This window comes from Salmo trutta, chromosome 17 (assembly GCF_901001165.1).
Source record: "Salmo trutta chromosome 17, fSalTru1.1, whole genome shotgun sequence".
Lineage (NCBI taxonomy): Eukaryota > Metazoa > Chordata > Actinopteri > Salmoniformes > Salmonidae > Salmo > Salmo trutta.
The window spans coordinates 8,452,134-8,472,859 of NC_042973.1; the positions used below are offsets into that span (position 1 = coordinate 8,452,134).

Genomic DNA, 20,726 nt, shown 5'->3' on the forward strand with positions numbered 1-20,726 from the left:
CGAGAGAGAGAGAGAGAGAGAGAGAGAGAGAGAGAGAGAGAGAGAGAGAGAGAGAGAGAGAGAGAAGGGGAGGGAATAAACCAGGTTCCTGGGCCCGACGCTGCTGGCAAGACAAATGCTGCCCACGCTCAGAATATCAGAATTACGGATAAATATTCTATTTTCCTGTCAGGGTAATTTAGTATTCCATTATGATTTGGCGCTCGCTCTCAGGCGCTGGAGCTCTCCTGGCGCTGGCTTGCAGGATGTTTTCGCTTAGGGCCTGGTGCAGCGAACAGAGATTGGGGCTAAATAAAGTCAAAATGGGAGCCTGAAGTAACAGTTTACCTGCAATCCTTACAGTGAAATAACAGCAGCCAGCCTTGTACAAGGAGATCTTGTCTCTGGGGCTCTTCTCTCTCCTCCCTCCCTTCTCTCTCTCCTCCCTCCCTTCTCTCTGTCCTCCCTCCCTTCTCTCTCTTTTTCTCCGTCTGGTCGTCCCCAAGTCTGAGGGGATTGTTCTGTGTGTAGTAACGCTTTCTTGTAGGCATGAGTGTGTGTGTGTGTCTAATACTCCGCCCCATCACTGCAGTCCTGAACTTTAACCAATCTCCTCTCCTCGCTTCCTTCCTTCTCTCGCCTATCCTTTCCTCTCCTCCCCCCCACCCCGCCCTGCTTGAAAAACCAATCAGGCCAGAAGAGTCTTGGCTTGGCAAGCGAAGGCGCCCAGATGAGCAGACATTCATCAAGAAAATAGCAAAATTACAATTACACTTTTCAATTTGATTTGGTTAAAGCGAGTGGGGAGAGGAGAAGAGGAACGAGACAGAGAGAGAGAGAGAGAGAGAGAGGAGCCGTAAGTAACAATGAATTAAGAACTTCACGTTGAACCAAAGTGTTCTGACGACTCAATGCCCTGCTCTTCCTCAGCCTCGCCAGTGTGAAAGGGATGTCCATTTGGTACACGGCCCAACCCAGATTGATATGAGGAAGATGTACTGTATGGCTGCGAGCAGTCATTATCCTAACATCCACCACCATGCAGCAAGGCTTTTCTGTGGTACTACGATTCCCACAACTCCCCCTGGTGCAGCTCTGATGCCATTGGCCAGAATGGCCCATGTGATTTAGGGGATACAGGAAGAGGATGTTGCTGGTATACAAACAAGAGCTGATTCAGCAATCCTTATTTCTAATCAGCATCGGGTTCATTTCTAACTTCTCTGGCTGCACTCGGGGCTCCGAAAGCTCGGCTACATGCTCACCCCATGCCTGTGTGTGTGTGTGTGTGTGTGTGTGTGTGTGTGTGTGTGTGTGTGTGTGTGTGTGTGTGTGTGTGTGTGTGTGTGTGTGTGTGTGTGTGTGTGTGTGTGTGTGTGTGTGTGTGTGTGTGTAGATCCACTATTCTACAGCTTAGTCTTAATGGGGATTGACAGACCAACAGCTGACTGGTGTGACACTAGGCACATTGCGACTGAATAAGTGCTCAGTGACTTCTGGTGTGATTATGAAATTGCATTGGGGGACTTTTAAAGTATAGAATGGAATCTGTTTCATTATATTGGGCCCAATGGAAGAGGCTGTGATGGAACAATGATTATATATTACAACGCCAACTTGGATCATATTACATGCTACTACAATGCCATCTACCGTTAACCACTGATGGCTGATGGAGAGACAATTCATTCACTAAGAAGCAAGGTAAAAAACCTTCCACTAGCTACAGATCTAGGATCAGCTTCCCCTGCCCCAATCCTAACCTCAACCATTAGTTGGAAAAACACCAAACTGATTCAAGATCAGCGTCCAGAGAAAACTTCCCCCTACACCATTCCACCTCACCAGAGACTAGCCCACTCACCTCATACTCCTGGGAGAGTTTCAGGTTGTCGTTGGCTTTGAGAAGATCCGTGTGTTCAGCCAGCTCCGCGATGGGGATGGGGGGATGACTCATCATACCTGTTCCCCAAACAGACGGAGAGAGAGAGAGTGGGGTGGAAAGAAAGTGCGTCAGTACAGCTGCCATTCAAAGTGAGAGGCTAAAAGCCTCCAAAAGTTGGAGAATGACAGGACATGGGGAGTTGTGGGTAATGTGTTTCTGCTAGCTGCAGTGGAGACAGGGGGGGGGGGGGAGAGAGTAAGGACAGGGAGGAGGGAATACTGGGGAACATTCTGGAATTCAAACACATGGTCCGTATGGAGTTGACGGGCGATGTTAGGGAATACAGTGGAGACCAGACCAGAGCTCAACATTCCCCTTACCAGGCCACACTCACTACTATTCCCCTAAGTTGTAACGGCACACGAGGTAGAGCTGAAAATAAAGGATAACCAATGGGTGATTGCTATTGTGAGAAAGAAACCCAGACTAATTACCTCTAAGGTCTACAGAGAGACGCAGCTTTTAATAGCTTGGCAACAGAGACAAGGAAGGAAACAAACCTCGGTTTTTGACGGCAAAAATAATATAAGAGAGAGAGAAAAAAAACACCCCTTGAGTTATAGCCTTTTGAACCAATAGGATGCAATGTTGACATCAATTGCTCTTCACTCCTCAGTGCACAAAAACAAAAGGAATTCGTTTTTTTGCTGGGGTAAGAGGAAAGAAATGAGAGTGTTCTCTTAACCGAGTCACTGTGACAAGGAAGTGCTATTAACAATAGCATAAAAGCAGCTTGTGAAAATATATCCAGAGGTGCAAATATTTAATATGCAGCTAAATAAAATCCGAAATAACAGTGCCTCATTGTAGTGGCATTTCACACAAAATAACACCTTACAGTCTCATTTCCGATCTGTCAGATCATTTAAAAAAAACTTGTTTATTGAAAAAGATATTTAGATAAGAACATGTAGTCTACCTTTTGCTACAATAAAGTGCATCTACATCTACAGTATATGAACTAGATATACTAGTTATCTACCTGTTTCTGTAGCGTGTACCCCCAATCTATCTCAATGCTGAGTGCCAAGAAGAGACACATCGGGTTGGGGTTGTACTCCCAAAACTTCCAATCTCAGGGCAGACAGGCCACTGAGTTGATATATCTACCAAGCCTGTGCAACAATGTTTCTTCAAGAGAGGTCCCCATCCCCATTAGACAGGGTTAGAGGGGTCAGAGGTTAGGGGTCAAAGGTCAGGGGTTAGTGAGCTGCTCCACATAAGTCAGCCAGTGTAAGAAAGCATGGCCCTAGGATCGCTCACAGACCCTAGGATCGCTCACAGACGCTAGGATCGCTCACAGACGCTCGGATCGCTCACGGACGCTCGGATCGCTCACGGACGCTCGGATCGCTCACGGACGCTAGGATCGCTCACAGACGCTAGGATCGCTCACAGACGCTCGGATCGCTCACAGACGCTCGGATCGCTCACAGACGCTAGGATCGCTCACAGAGGCTCGGATCGCTCACAGATGCTAGGATCGCTCACAGACGCTCGGATCGCTCACAGACGCTCGGATCGCTCACAGACAACCTTTTATGGCTGTTTCCTGGGCCTCCCAAACAATCAGCCAAAACAATGGGCCCTTAAGATGGACGCCACTCACCAGTCCCAACACCACCCAAAATGTCAGAACCTGCGTAGTCGGTTGAAGGCAATTTATGCACAGTGTCTGTAGCACTCTGCCACCACTATCATCTTTCCAACTAACCAAGATATTGAAAGGCTGCTCATATCAACACCATTATCCCTGAAACCCTAGACCCACTCCAATTTGCATACCGCCCCAACAGATCCACAGATGATGCAATCTGTATTGCACTCCATACTGCCCTTTCCCACCTGGACAAAAGGAACACCTATGTGAGAATGCTGTTCATTGACTACAGCTCAGCGTTCAACATCATAGTGCCCTCAAAGTTAATCACTAAGTTAAGGACCCTGGGACTAAACACCTCCCTCTGCAACTGGATCCTGAACTTCCTGATGTGCCGCCCCCAGGTGGTAAGGGTAGGCAACAACACATCTGCCACACTGATCCTTCTTTTTTTTGTATATTTTTTTTACTTCAGTTTATTTTAGTAAATATACGGAAGAGTGGCCAGAAAGAGCCATTGCTTAAAGAAAAAAATAAGAAAACAAATTTGGTGTTCGCCAAAAGACATGTGGGAGACTCCCCAAACATATGGAAGAAGGTACTCTGGTCAGATGAGACGAAATTTGATATTTTTGTCCATCAAGGAAAACGCTATGTCTGGCACAAACCCAACACCTCTCATCACCCTGAGAACACCATCCCCACAGTGAAGCATGGTGGTGGCAGCATCATGCTGTGGGGATGTTTTTCATTGGCAGGGACTGGGAAACTGTTCAGAATTGAAGGAATGATGGGTGGCGCTAAATACAGGGAAATCCTTGAGGGAAACCTGTTTCAGTCTTCCAGAGATTTGAGACTGGGATGGAGGTTCACCTTCCAGCAAGACAATGACTCTAAGCATACTGCTAAAGAAACACTCGAGTGGTTTAAGGGGAAACATTTAAATGTCTTGGAATGGCCTAGTCAAAGCACAGATCTCAATCCAATAGAGAATCTGTGGTATGACTTAAAGAAGGCTGTACACCAGTGGAACCCATCCAACTTGAAGAAGCTAGAGAACTTTTGCCTTGAAGAATGTGCAAAAATTCCAGTGGCTAGATGTGCCAAGCTTATAGAGACATACCCCAAGAGACTTGCAGCTGTAATTGCTGAAAAAGGTGGCTCTACAAAGTATAAACTTTGGGGGGGAATAGTTCATTTTTTTGGTCTTATTCCTTGTTTATTTCACAATAAAAAAAAGATTTTGCATCTTCAAAGCAGTAGGCATTATGTGTAAATCAAATGATACAAACCCCCCAAAAATCCATTTTAATTCCAGGTTGTAAGACAATAAAATAGGAAAAATACCAAGGGGGGGTGAATACTTTCGCAAGCCACTGTAGGGACTAATGGAGGTTGAGGCACTGAACGGTACCGTTCTAGTTGATGAATGGACATGCTGTGTTGTGTTAGAGGAATGGTTAGAGGAATGGTTGAGAAAGAATGTCAACATAACAAGAATAAAAGGTGGATCCTGTAAAGATCCAATGACTGAGTAAATAACCCAGTTATCCAACAGTAGTTCTGACTATTTTCGAGCATAAGCGATGCCGGTAGTGAAGTGGTTAAAAATTAGAGGTGTGAGCACCGGCTCAATTCAAGCACTGATTATATACACAGTAATAGCATGCCATAGTTGATTCGATAAGTGAACCAACCTGACAATCCTTTGTGAGGCGAAATGAGACAACCTTCTTAAGATTCCTATAAGAACTGTTCTCTTCAATTGTTTATTTTAAACATACAAATATGTATTTTACAGTTACAAAGGGAGGTGAAATCTTATAGTTAGTGTTTTTATAATTTGATTTAGAAAGCATATGTCATTTTGAGTCTTATTGATAGAGTTTTGCTGAATAGGAAATACTTAATGTAAAATATTTCATATTTGTATCATATTTGTACTGTGTACTTGAGCTTATGTCCTCAAAAGGGACTACATCTCAGCAATGTATAACTATTTTTCCCAGAAAGATAAAAATAGTATGCAGCATTACTAGTTATTGTTTATGGTCCTCTCATGATAAATAATTACTTTCGGGGATTACGTAGATTACACTTTAGATGACATGTAGTTACATTTAAGAGGTTAAAGACATACTTATAGTAAGTCCCAAATAAAACGTCACTTGTTTTATATCTCGAAATGTATAGATTAAATATTAAATTTGCCATTTGTGTCACTTCAAAGTGATAAAAAATGAAGGTTTTATGAATTATAAGTACATCAGCTTTCTTTCCAAATTTGATTTCTCCATGTAATTATGACGCATAGGCCTCTGATCCATCCACGACAACACATCATCAATACATACTGTATATCTAGCTATATCCCTCTCATTACAAACAAGACTCGTTATAAATGAGAGTTGAGTGATGCAGAATAAAAGGGTAATATTGGCTCCTAGCGGTCAGTTGGTCTGTGCGTCTGTCTGGTAATATTGGCTCCTAGCGGTCAGTTGGTCTGTGCGTCTGTCTGGTAATATTGGCTCCTAGCGGTCAGTTGGTCTGTGCGTCTGTCTGGTAATATTGGCTCCTAGCGGTCAGTTGGTCTGTGCGTCTGTCTGGTAATATTGGCTCCTAGCGGTCAGTTGGTCTGTGCGTCTGTCTGGTAATATTGGCTCCTAGCGGTCAGTTGGTCTGTGCGTCTGTCTGGTAATATTGGCTCCTAGCGGTCAGTTGGTCTGTGCGTCTGTCTGGTAATATTGGCTTCTAGCGGTCAGTTGGTCTGTGCGTCTGTCTGGTAATATTGGCTCCTAGCAGTCAGTTGGTCTGTGCGTCTGTCTGGTAATATTGGCTCCTAGCGGTCAGTTGGTCTGTGCGTCTGTCTGGTAATATTGGCTCCTAGCGGTCAGTTGGTCTGTGCGTCTGTCTGTGTCTGACAGCTGATGATGCGTAGGAGCGCGGGTCTGTTGTTACAAAGTTGCATTGATGTTGCTAGCTTGAGCTTCTTAAGGAATTGTGGGTGATTTTGATTCAGCAAGGGATTGAGAATATTCTTTAGCAAATTGCACCATATTTTTGTATCCAGCATGCGGGACACTATGGATAATAATCACAAAAGCCAGCTCTGTCTACTGGTAAGGGAAGCAAGCTAGCTACCGGCGGGTGATTAGCCTACAGACAAATAAACGTGTAATATTCATATGGGTAAACCCACTGAATTGTAATTGGATGCATTTTACCGCCCTATCATACTGCGCTGATTGGTTAAGACCACCCAGGTGGTGAGGTCATGGTCAGTTGATCATGGTATGAGACACGTGAAGAGGCCAGTTATAGCTAGCTAATAAGGAGCTACGTTAAGAAATATCCTGTCGTACTGTATTTTATTATTTTGTACAAAATATTTATGCACTAACATGCTGCTCGAGTTGTGTGAGCGAGCACTGCAAAATAAATGTGCACATACATATTCAATCATTGCACCCACACTGCTCGCGCGTCTCAGCGAGCATCTGCGTAGCCAGGCGCTAAAATAGAACTTGGTTCTATTTGTGACGCTTGATGCGCTGTAAGTCCCGCCTCTCCCATCTCCTCATTGGTTTTTAGGAGCATATACCCACGTGGGTGATTGAAAGATGAACTGAGGTCCACACTCCAGTCCAGTTGGTAGTAGTAATTCACCTTGAAGTTGGTTGCCAACTGGCATATAAAGTCCAAAGAAGAAGAGAGAGATTACTAGAAACAAACTCGGTTGACCCTTTTATCTGTGGATTAATTGTCGGAGCACAGGACAACTCAATGTTTATATCCCAGGACAAATTAGCTAGCAACAGCAAGCTAGTTAGCTAGCTAAATTGCCATAAATGTTTAATGTTTTTTGTCCTGTCCCCAAATTAATATAGTTGGTTCAGAGTTCGTTTTGATATTTCAACCTGCGTGTCCTGTTGTATTCGGCGCATGTGACAAACAACATTTGATTTGATCGCATCTGGTGTGGGTGGAAAAAAATCAACATGCGCACAAGCGCTCTGGTCAGCATGTTAGTTGCAAACTTTGCTGGAGTTGCTAGCCGGCTAGTGGTTTTCCTCTTGGATGTTGAATTTACTATTGCAAACTTTTGATGGCAAATTTATTTTAGAATTCAACCCTATAGTTGCTGAGAGTCGACTTTTCCAGGCAGGTGTTTGCACTGCAAGAGATCAAGCAGATAACGGCGCTATGGCGACAGGTAGCCGAGCGGTGGGCCAGTAACCGAAAAGTTGCTGGATCGAATCTCCGAGCTGACAAGGTAAAAATCTGTCGTTCTGCCCCTGAGCAAGGGCGCTGAAGACGTGGATGTTAATTAAGGCAGTATCCCTGCACCTCTGAGTCAGAAGGGTTGGGTTAAATGCAGATGACACATTTCAGTTGAAGGCATTCAGTTGTACAACTTACTAGGTATCCTCCTTACCGTTGATAACGGCGCTACCGTTGCACCGCAGTAGGCGCCCAACATTTACATTTTAGTCATTGTGCAGACGCCCTTATTCAGAGCGGCTTACAGGAGCAATTAGGTTTAAGTGCCTTGCTCAAGGGCACATGGACAGATTTACACCTAGTCGGCTCGGGATTCGAACCAGCGACCTTTCGGTGACTGGCCTAACGTCCTTAACCGCTAGAATTACCATTTACTGCTGTAACGTTCATAGCTGACTCCGCTTGTAAATTAACATCTTACAATACAGTAGAGTACCTTACATGCTTGTAGGCTACAAGCAAACGAGAACACAAGCTGTGTGATACTGACTGATGGAAGGGTGGCTGGCCCAGCTGTGTGATACTGACTAAGGTACAAACAATGCAAATGAATTATCTAAAAACACAATTAGCTGAGGGCACGTAAAACATCTGCCTTCTTCTCCGGTGCCATCTTACATGAGACCTGACCATGTGGTGCCAGGACAACAACCTCTCTCTCAATGTTATCAAGACAAAGGAGATGATTGTGGACTACAGGAAAAAGAGGACCAAGCACACCCCCATTCTCATTGATGGGGCTGCAGTGGAACAGGTTGAGAGCTTCAAGTACCTTGGTGTCCACATCACCAACAAACTAACATGATCCAAGCACCTCAAGACAGTTGTGAAGAGGCCATGACAAAACCTATTCCCCCTCAGGAGACTGAAAAGATTTGGCATGGGTCCTCAGATCCTCAAAGGGTTCTACAGCTGCACCATCGAGAGCATCCTGACTGGTTGCATCACTGCCTGGTATGGCAACTGCTCGGCCTCCGACCGCAAGGCACTACAGAGGGTAGTTAGAACGGCCCAGTACATCACTGGGGCCAAACTTCCTGCCATCCAGGACCTCTATACCAGGCGGTGTCAGAGGAAGGCCCTAAAAATTGTCAAAGACTCCAGCCACCCTAGTCATAGACTGTTCTCTCTGCTACCACATGGCAAGCGGTACCGGAGCGCCAAGTCTAGGTCCAAGAGGCTTCTAAACAGCTTCTATCCCCAAGCCATAAGACTCCTGAACATCTAGTCAAATGGCTACCCAGACTATTTGCAGTGCCCCCCCACCCCCCCTTTACACCGCTGCTAATCTCTGTTGTTATCATCTATGCATAGTCACTTTTATAACTCTACCTACATGTACATACCACCTCAACTAACCGGTGCCCCCGCATATTGACTCTGTATCGGTACCCCCCTGTATATAGTCTCGCTATTGTTATTTTACTGCTGCTCTTTAATTACTTGTTACTTTTATCTCTTATTCTTATACGTATTTTTTTGAAACTGCATTGTTGGTTAGGAGCTCGTAAGTAAGCATTTCACTGTAAGGTGAAATGCTCTTGTATTCGGCGCATGTGACTTATACAATTTTATTTTATTTTATTTGATGGAATGGTGGCTGGCCCAGCTGTGTGATACTGACTGATGGAATGGTGGCTGGCCCAGCTGTGTGATACTGACTGATGGAAGGGTGGCTGGCCCAGCTGGATTTGTTTACATTATATCTGGCCTGGGTTTGTTTAAATTTTGTCTGGCCTGGGTTTGTTTAAATTATGTCTGGCCTGGATTTGTTTACATTATGTCTGGCCTGGGTTTGTTTATATTATGTCTGGCCTGGGTTTGTTTATATTATGTCTGGCCTGGGTTTGTTTACATTATGTCTGGCCTGGGTTTGTTTACATTATGTCTGGCCTGGGTTTGTTTACATTATGTCTGGCCTGGGTTTGTTTACATTATGTCTGGCCTGGGTTTGTTTACATTATGTCTGGCCTGGGTTTGTTTACATTATGTCTGGCCTGGGTTTGTTTACATTATGTCTTGACTGGTTTTGTTTTGTCGCCAAGACAGTTTGATATTTCATGAATACTAAATATGTAAATGAGACTTACTGAGTCTGGCTTTAAGTTTATTCAATAGACAAAGCCTTGCACGGGGAGAAAAGTATTAGCAAGCCCCCGTGGTATAGATGCATTTTGACAAGCTCTTTAATTTGTTTGCTCCCACATCAGTTTTTTGACTGAAATAACTTTGCATGCTGCTCTCCTCTGGCATCGCCTGGAAACATGTTGTTATTAATCATCGTCGGATTGTGCATTTATAAAGACCGAACGCGGGTTAAAAAAGGGAAGAATTCTGCACCGCAAATGAACTTAGACTGTCAATTAGTTTTAGCACCAGCTAGAACGGAAAAGGTAACACAAGCTATAAGTGAAAAGAACAGATGGGTATGCAAATGAGGACGCTACCTCTGCTTCTTTTCGCCTTGAAGAAAAAAAAAACTATGGCAGCTTGTTAGAGAGACCAAAAGAAGTGTGCGCTCAGTGTTTTAGTTGCAGAGAGTGTGTACTCAAACACTTAGTAGGCCACCGCCGTACCTATCTACAGCCAAAAGTACTGTCTCAGATGTAATGTCAGTTAAATAAAGGTTCAATAAAGTAAAAAAAAAGTCCAGGACAGTGCTAGCACCTGCAGTTTAAGTGTTCGGTTTGGAGAGAGGAAATGTAACATGGGATATATTGTTTTTTTATTTAACCTTTATTTAACTAGACATGTCAGTTAACCTGTTATGGATAGGGGGCAGTATTTTCACGGCCGGATAAAAAAAACGTACCCGATTTAATCTGTTTATTACTCCTGCCCAGAAACTAGAATATGCATATAATTGTTTGATTTGGATAGAAAACACCCTAAAGTTTCTAAAACTGTTTGAATGGTGTCTGTGAGTATAACAGAACTCATATGGCAGGCCAAAACCTGAGAAGATTCCAAACAGGAAGTGCCCTCTCTGACCATTTCTTGGCCTTCTTTAGCCTCTTTATTGAAAACAGAGGATCTCTGCTGTAACGTGACACTTTCTAAGGCTCCCATAGGCTCTCAGAAGGCGCCAGAACGTTGAATGATGACTCTGCAGCCCCTGGCTGAAAAACAGTAGCGCATTGGATAGTGGTCGATCTGAGAACAATGAGACGGGAGTGCGCGTGCACGTGAAGAGTCCATTTTACATTTTCAGTCTTTGAACGAAAACGACGTCTCCCGGTCGGAATATTATCGCTATTTTACGAGAAAAATTGCATAAAAATGGATTTTAAACAGCGTTTGACATGCTTCGAAGTACGGTAATGGAATATTTAGATTTTTTTTGTCACGATACGCGCCGGCGCGCCACCCTTCGTTACCCTTCGGATAGTGTCTTGAACGCACGAACAAAACGCCGCTATTTGGATATAACAATGGATTATTTGGAACCTAACCAACATTTGTTGTTGAAGTAGAAGTCCTGGGAGTGCATTCTGACAAAGAAGAGCAAAGGTAATCCAATTTTTCTTATAGTAAATCTGAGTTTGGTGAGAACCAAACTTGGTGGGTGTCAAAATAGCTAGCCTGTGATGGCCGGGCTATCTACTCAGAATATTGCAAAATGTGCTTTCACCGAAAAGCTATTATAAAATCGGACACCGCGATTGCATAAAGGAGTTCTGTATTTATAATTCTTAAAATAATTGTTATGTTTTTTGTGAACGTTTATCGTGAGTAATTTAGTAAATTCACCGGAAGTGTTCGGTGGGAATGCTAGTTCTGAACGTCACATGCTAATGTAAAAAGCTGTTTTTTGATATAAATATGAACTTGATTGAACAAAACATGCATGTATTGTATAACATAATGTCCTAGGAGTGTCATCTGATGAAGATCATCAAAGGTTAGTGCTGCATTTAGCTGTGGTTTTGGTTTTTGTGACATTATATGCTAGCTTGAAAAATGGGTGTCTGATTATTTCTGGCTGGGTACTCTCCTGACATAATCTAATGTTTTGCTTTCGTTGTAAAGCCTTTTTGAAATTGGACAGTGTGGTTAGATAAAGGAGAGTCTTGTCTTTAAAATGGTGTAAAATAGTCATATGTTTGAAAAGTTTTCGGATTTTCGAGGAGTTTGTATTTTGCGCCACGCCCTATCATTGGATATTGGAGCGGTGTTCCGCTAGCGGAACGTTAAGAACAAATTGTTATTTACAATGACGGCCTACCCCGGCCAAACCCATGCGACGCTGGGCCAATTGTGCGCCGCCCTATGGGACTCCCAATCACAGCCGGATGTGAACCTGGGACTGAAGTGACGCATCTTGCGCTGAGATACAGTGCCTTAGACCGCTGCACCACTCAGGAGCCCAAAAGGTAACCTACAGTAGCCTACTGGCATATGTTAAACCAGAAATAACAGTGTTTATTTAAACTTATAGAAAATTAATATGCATTGGATTGATACCTGCTTCATTACTTTAACCAAAGCATGGAATGGTAAATAATAGCAGTCTAGTATAAGTTTACTGTCATTCATTTGGGCTATTAGCCTGTTAAAAAAAAGCATAACATCGAAACTGGTGCTAAGGGTTTTATGAATACACCCCACAGTGCTCAGAGTTGGTTAATATGGAGACAGTTGTGAGTTAGGTAATGAACTGTACCCTACTGGAAGCTCCATGAAAAGGCATTTGTAGTCTGTTTTCATCTTGACAAAACATTCTCTGTATCAACACAAAGAGTGGGCTGCGTCTGAAATGGCACCCAATTCACTGTATAGTACATTACTTCTGTCCATGGCCCATATTGTTTTCATCCTTTTTCTATGGCTAAGCACGTCTGTTTTCTATGGCATGGCTAAGCACTTCTATTTTCTATATCATGGCTAAGCACGTCTGTTTTCTATAGCACGGCTAAGCACGTCTGTTTTCTATGGCATGGCTAAGCATGTCTGTTTTCTATATCATGGCTAAGCACGCCTGTTTTCTATGGCATGGCTAAGCACGTCTGTTTTCTATATCATGGCTAAGCACGTCTGTTTTCTATATCATGGCTAAGCACGTCTGTTTTCTATATCATGGCTAAGCACGCCTGTTTTCTATATCATGGCTAAGCACGTCTGTTTTCTATGGCATGGCTAAGCATGTCTGTTTTCTATATCATGGCTAAGCACGTCTGTTTTCTATGGCATGGCTAAGCACTTCTATTTTCTATATCATGGCTAAGCACGTCTGTTTTCTATAGCACGGCTAAGCACGTCTGTTTTCTATGGCATGGCTAAGCATGTCTGTTTTCTATATCATGGCTAAGCACGCCTGTTTTCTATGGCATGGCTAAGCACGTCTGTTTTCTATATCATGGCTAAGCACGTCTGTTTTCTATATCATGGCTAAGCACGTCTGTTTTCTATATCATGGCTAAGCATGTCTGTTTTCTATATCATGGCTAAGCACTTCTATTTTCTATATCATGGCTAAGCACATCTGTTTTCTATAGCATGGCTAAGCACGTCTGTTTTCTATATCATGGCTAAGCACGTCTGTTTTCTATATCATGGCTAAGCACGTCTGTTTTCTATATCATGGCTAAGCACGTCTGTTTTCTATATCATGGCTAAGCACGTCTGTTTTCTATATCATGGCTAAGCACGTCTGTTTTCTATATCATGGCTAAGCACGTCTGTTTTCTATATCATGGCTAAGCACTTCTATTTTCTATATCATGGCTAAGCACATCTGTTTTCTATATCATGGTTAAGCACGTCTGTTTTCTATGGCATGGCTAAGCACGTCTGTTTTCTATAGCACGGCTAAGCACGTCTGTTTTCTATGGCATGGCTAAGCACGTCTGTTTTCTATGGAATGGCTAAGCACGCCTGTTTTCTATATCATGGCTAAGCACGTCTGTTTTCTATATCATGGCTAAGCACGTCTGTTTTCTATATCATGGCTAAGCACGTCTGTTTTCTATATCATGGCTAAGCATGTCTGTTTTCTATAGCATGGCTAAGCACGTCTGTTTTCTATAGCATGGCTAAGCACGTCTGTTTTCTATAGCATGGCTAAGCATGCCTGTTTTCTATATCATGGCTAAGCACGTCTGTTTTCTATAGCATGGCTAAGCACGCCTGTTTTCTATATCATGGCTAAGCATGTCTGTCTTCTATATCATGGCTAAGCATGCCTGTTTTCTATATCATGGCTAAGCACGTCTGTTTTCTATATCATGGCTAAGCACGTCTGTTTTCTATATCATGGCTAAGCACGTCTGTTTTCTATAGCATGGCTAAGCACGTCTGTTTTCTATATCATGGCTAAGCACGCCTGTTTTCTATGGCATGGCTAAGCATGCCTGTTTTCTACGGCATGGCTAAGCACATCCATTTGTGAATCTCTTTCTGTCCCTGTGATTTGCAAAGCAATGTAATTTTCCATCCTTCCTTTGCTTAACTCACACAATCGGTATTGTTCTTGGGCCTGCCAAAGACAAACGAGTTGATCGCATCCAATTTGTTTTCTTATCCATTTCCTTCTTTATACGCAGCAGCAGCAGTCTACACTGTGTGTATTGACTCGAGCCAATAGCATGCAAATTCTCTCAAGGACAAGTTGTTGTCCCTCCCTCTCTTTTTCTCAACTCTACCCCCCGCCCATCCTCCAATATGGAAGTCGTCCAGCTGAGATCAGTTGGCTCTGAAAAACACAACTAGCATCTAATTACACATTTCCAATCTCAGATCCGCAGTCAATACGTCTGGGAAATAATGATTTCTTTTGATAGCCTTGGCCACTCGGGGGGAGCCTGTTTCCTTTTGATAGCCTTGGCCACTAGGGGGAGCCTGTTTCCTTTTGATAGCCCTGGCCACTAGGGGGAGCCTGTATCCTTTTGATAGCCCTGGCCACTAGGGGGAGCCTGTTTCCTTTTGATAGCCCTGGCCACTAGGGGGAGACTGTTTCCTTTTGATAGCCCTGGCCACTAGGGGGAGCCTGTTTCCTTTTGATAGCCCTGGCCACTAGGGGTAGCATGTTTCCTTTTGATAGCCCTGGCACCTTGGGGAGCCTGTTTCTAAATGTTTATTATAAAAGACACTCTGTGTGTCTGAGAGTTGGAGGGAACAAACGTGTTCCTCTTTTTTTCTTCGTTTCTCCTTTTCCACAAGAGGCGATCAAATGTCGAACCATTGTTTGCCAGGGTCTTTAATTAATTCTGCTCGTTATCTAGTAGAGCGCAGAAAGACCAAGTCAGTTCAGATTGGAATTAGAGCAATGGTGGAGGGAGGGAGTGAGGGAGGGAGGAAAGGAGGGAGGGAGCGAGGGAAGGAAGGAGGGAAGAAAGGAGGAAAGGAGGGAGGGAGGGGAGTGAAAAGACAGAACTCCTGTAAAAACCCAATTTCTCTACATCAGCAGAAGTGATAGTAGAGGTTACGTATAGTGGATTAATGCGCAGCCAAACAGCTCTGTGAGAATATCACAACTGAAAATACAACCAAAGTCAAAACAGCTGGCCTACAAAAAAAATAAATTTGTGCTGAAATTGCAACATGTGGGAAATAAACTTTGTAAATGGGGGCAGTGCTAGAAAATCTAAAATAATGTGAGAGTGTCACGTCCTGACCATAGTAAGATGTTATTTACTATGGTAGAGTAGGTCAGGGCGTGACAGGGGGTGTTTTTCTAGGTTTTGTATTTCTATGTTCAGGTTCTAGTTTTGTATTTCTATGTTGGGTTTGTTTGGGGTGATCTCCAATTAGAGGCAGCTGGTCATCGTTGTCTCTAATTGGAGGTCATATTTAAGTTGGTGTTTGTCCCACCTGAGTTTGTGGGAGATTAATCTTGAGTAGTGTATGTTTCACCTCTGCGTCATGGTTTGTTGTTTTTTGTCATTCAGTTTATTTATGTATTGCATAGTTTCACAGTATAAATAAAATGTGGAACGACACACATGCTGCACTTTGGTCTGCTCCTTCCTACGACAGCCGTGACAGATTGGACAAACACATGAGCTAAATGCGGATTAACTTGCATAGTAAAAATCGGCTTCACATAGATTCTGGTCTGAGCAGTCCTCTATGAAGGATAGCAAACTTACAATATAAACAAAAACAAGTCTATGAAAACACTGAACCTAAAAATAAAACAGTTTAAGAAACACATACAGAGCGAGACAAAAGTATCTCAATCTTTCACTTATTCACAAAATGTTTACCAAAGTTATTGCTCTCTGATCTTTGTGTTCTTTTGTACAGGCAACATGGTGGTCCTCCTCTGAGGTCCTTCTCGGGGGGGGGGGTCCTGAGTGTCTGACAAGGGGAAAGTAGGCCACACACTTTCAGCAGTACACCCTGACCCTCCTCCCACCCACCGGCAAATTCCAATCAGTGTCGCGGTGGCAGCGAGAGTTGTTTGTTTGCCACGGGTGTCCATCACTCTTGCTCGATTGAAACTCCTGTATAAAGCCTCCTGGCCTCAGCAGTCATAACCAGGAGTGAGTCAGAAATTGATTTCGTTTCTCTTACATAAAGGTAAGAAGCATCATAAAAGACGGCGACAGAAAGAATGGAAGGAAGGAAGGGAAACGGATATATTTCTTTTGTAAAATGAAAAGCCCCTTTGCCAGACGTCCGTGAGAGAGGCATTGCTAGAGGAAGTTGTGTAAAAGCATCTGCATATTTCGCCAACAGTTGTATAGTCTGGGCTGATGAGCTGGAGTTAAGGGGAAACACTTGTGACAGTTCACAGTCTGTCGAGAAGATCCATGACAGTAAAGGCTGTGTCGCAGCTACACCCTCTTAGGCCTGTGTCTGTCTTTCTACTCAGGCAGAAGGAGAGCCATCTGTGGAAGTCGTCCTCACACCTTGTCTGTTTGGTCAATGTGAGGTCACTGAAGAATGGCACTGCAGCTGCCCATTATTCTGGACAGGAAAGGAGAGCGAATTCAGTTTCTGGGCCACAAAAACATTCTATTCAAGAACTCTGGGCCACTAAGACACAGTAGCCCAGTGCTGCAATGCAGTACACTGGAAGGGCACTTGTTGGTGAAAACCTGAGTACATTATCTCTTTTTTAGCATTGAATATTGTGGCTAACTGTAGCCCTCAAACCCCATAAGTAAGGAGAACAACAATTTCAGTAAAATGTTCACTCTCAGAAGAAAACCTTGTATCTTCAACATCTTATTTTCAGGAAATGGAAAAACTGTCATATTTGACCAGCAGCTACTACACAAGACATAACACAAGATATAACACATTATAAACTTGGTGGGTCGAGCCCTGAATGCTGATTGGCTGAAAGCCGTGGTATGTCAGATGTGTTGTCATATATATCTTTATACTGCTCTACTTACATTGGTAACCAGTTTATAAGAGTAACAAGGCATCTCGGGGGTTTGTGGTATGCTGCCAATATACCACAGCTAAGGGCTGTTCTTGGCACAACGCAACGCAGAGTATATTGGCCATATACCACACCCCCTCGGGCCTTATTGCTTATAACACAAGACATAACACATAACATAACACATGACATAACACAACACATCCCGTAAATCGTCTGGTCAGGCTTCCCTGATGTGAGAATCTGACTCAATAATTGAAAATGAAGAGACAAGAAGAGTGTCTGGGAGGGGGATGAGAGAGGGATGAAGAGGGGGTTAGGGAACCAACAGACGAGTTCAGAGAGAGAGGGTTGAAGAGGGGGTCAGGGAGCCAGCAGACGAGTTCAGAGAGAGGGGGATGAAGCAGACGAGGGGTGAAGGGGTGAGGGGTGAAGACGTGTATGTGAGTCTGCTTTTGTGGACTTGTGGGAAGAAAAGGTAGTTAAACACAAGGGAGGGTTTGGAGGGGGGAGACGACAGATATCCACTAAGTTGTGCTTCACTAGCCAGGCAAGTCTGGAGACGGACCTGGAGCACAAACCTTAAGATAATGACAAATCTGGAGACGGACCCGGAGCATAAACCTAAAGATAATGATGAGAGAGCGCCAGCTCAGTCATCACGTGACCAGAGCCACACACACACACACACACACACACACACACACACACACACACACACACACACACACACACACACACACACATACAAGCTTAGCCTAGTTTAGCATCTGAATTATAATCTAAAACAGATTTCATGCTAACCCAAGGCTGGGGTCAATGTGCAGGCATGGGCTTGAGGACATTATGCTCCATTGGGTTGTACTGGAGGGCCTCTCAAGTGTACTGGAGTACGCTCATTTGACCAATGGCCACTATTAGCTAATGGGGATGTTCGCAAATGTTTGCCGCCCCCTGCTAAAATGTCAGTTAAAATGAACTTCTCGGAGTGAAGAGATAATGACATTTAATTCAATGAAATGATGGATGAAAGGATAAGAGGACACAATAACATGTAGAATGTGTGTGGCGTAGAGAGAGAGAGACGCTGTAACAAGGTTTCTCTTTCTTATCAATGGAGCGGCGGAGGAGTCTGAGAGGAGAGAGGCGGAGGACGACAGAATGTACTGGAAGGAAAAGAGACAAATAACATGAAAAGGCCATCATGCTAATTTTCCCTGCCATTACCGGGTCCGTGCTGGGAGAATGAGCCCTACAATAGAGTGTGTGATAAAGGAGAAGGGTTCAGATAGTGGAAGTTGTGTGTGTCTGTCCACTGAGCAAAAACTGGTTGAATCAACGTTGTTTCCACATAAATTCAACCCAAATAAAAATCTATGAAAAACTGATTGGATTTGCAAAAAGTCATCAACGTAAAGGTATTTCGTCTTTTTTCACTGTTAACCTAAATCCAATGACATGGTGACATTTTTCTGTTGATTTCATGTCAAATTTACGTTAGTTGACAACTCAATCAAATGCATATCAAAACTAGACATTGAACTGACGTCTGTGCCAAGTGGGGGTGTGGGTGTGTTGGAAGCCCAGTGAGATTTTGCTCTGTCTTCCAATGTAAAAAGTCGGTGGGGGTTCTAAGTATAGTCTGCCTGCACCAAACTACGGGATCACCAGGCAGCGCCGGAGATTAGGTCCTTTGAAATGTGAGCCTTTTGATGGACTGGAGATTGGCGACGGAAGATTGACGACTGATAGACAAGGAGAGAGGGAGGGAGAGAGGAAAACATTATACGGGAGTAAGGAGAAGAGAGAAGGATGGGGGGAGTGTGTGACAAAGATACTGGGCATAGACAGAGATGACTGAGAGATGACTGAGAGATGACTGAGAGATGACTGAGAAATGACTGAGAAATGACTGAGAGATGACTGAGAAATGACTGAGAGATGACTGAGAGATGACTGAGAGATGACAGAGAGATGACAGAGAGATGACAGAGAGATGACTGAGAAATGACTGAGAAATGACTGAGAGATGACTGAGAGATGACTGAGAGATGACTGAGAGATGACTGAGAGATGACTGAGAGATGACTGAGAGATGACTGAGAGATGACTGAGAGATGACTGAGAGATGACTGAGAGATGACTGAGAAATGACTGAGAGATGACTGAGAAATGACTGAGAGATGACTGAGAGATGACTGAGAGATGACTGAGAGATGACTGAGAGATGACTGAGAGATGTCAGCCAAGGCTTTAGACCGAGACGTGTTTGTAGTGATGCCTCTTGCACTGAGATGCAGTGCCTTAAACCGCTGTGCCACTCGGGAGATGATGAACAATGTGATATTTGAGGACAGTGATGTCAGGAGAAGGATGGTGGACCGGGTTTTGAGAAAGATGTTCTAATACAGAAACCACGTCTGTACATTTTCCAGAGAAACAAGGTCTTATGGTTATTGTGAAGGGCTGGTTTGTAGAGGGAGATGGAGAAACACAAATGAAGTAACAGCATTCTGAACTTGATTTTCATATCTGGTGTCATGAAACCGGATATGTCAAAAACACCACATTAAGCCTAAAATCCGCCATGATTTTTACATGAGCAATACAGTTTGTTCACAGGTTAATTGAGCCTCCTTAAGCTGATGAAAGTGTTTATGCATAAATTATATTCCATGTGTGTGTGTTTCACCTTTAAAAAAAAGTGTATCTAGGCTTGTGTTGAGGTAAGTGGTGTGTGTATGTGGGTGTGTTCCGTCATAGGTCCCCACAATGCTGTTAAACGTGTCTGTGTGTGTATGTGGGTGTGTTCCGTCATAGGTCCCCACAATGCTGTTAAACGTGTCTGTGTGTGTATGTGGGTGTGTTCCATCATAGGTCCCCACAATGCTGTTAAATGTGTCTGTGTGTGTATGAGGGTGTGTTCCGTCATAGGTCCCCACAATGCTGTTAAACGTGTCTGTGTGTGTATGAGGGTGTGTTCCGTCATAGGTCCCCACAATGCTGTTAAACGTGTCTGTGTGTGTATGAGGGTGTGTTCCGTCATAGGTCCCCACAATGCTGTTAAACGTGTCTGTGTGTGTATGAGGGTGTGTTCCGTCATAGGTCCCCACAATGCTGTTAAACGTCTCCAGGCCGTACCTGTGGTCTGGAAGTTAATGCGTCTCATCTCCACTGGGTCTGTGGGGTGGTGGGGGGTGATCTCTGCGTTGTTCAGCAGACATTTTGTTCTGGGCTCTGACTCCTTTCGTTTGCGGCTTTGGAGGGAGGAGGAAAACAAAGACGTGGAACGTCAACACAAAAACAGCCACCCTTCACAGTCCACACACAAACAAGAAGTGCTCAGTACTGCTACAACAACACAAAAACAGCCACCCTTCACAGTCCACACACAAACAAGAAGCGCTCAGTACAGCTGCTACAACTTCGGCGGCAAAAGTAAAAAATAAACGAAACCGTCGAGAGGCATACAGTATCTAGCGAACCGTCTTTTCCCCTCCCATTGTTTCACCCCCGACTAATTACAAATACATTTTATGCTGAGAGAGGTTATTTTCTCGTCTAAAAATCACACACACCAATAAAGT

At 43.7% G+C, this 20,726-nt stretch overlaps 1 protein-coding gene across 1 annotated transcript in view; it reads right to left on the reverse strand.

Moving 5' to 3' along the window:
• Positions 1-20,726, reverse strand: part of LOC115151250 (receptor-type tyrosine-protein phosphatase S-like) — a 394,494-nt gene that overhangs the window by 51,625 nt on the left and 322,143 nt on the right. The window contains exons 25-26 of the mRNA XM_029695206.1: positions 20,281-20,396; positions 1,844-1,941 (exon numbers count right to left, since the gene is read on the reverse strand). Coding sequence (XP_029551066.1) covers positions 1,844-1,941; positions 20,281-20,396 — 214 coding nt within the window. The remainder of the gene's footprint in view (positions 1-1,843; positions 1,942-20,280; positions 20,397-20,726) is intronic.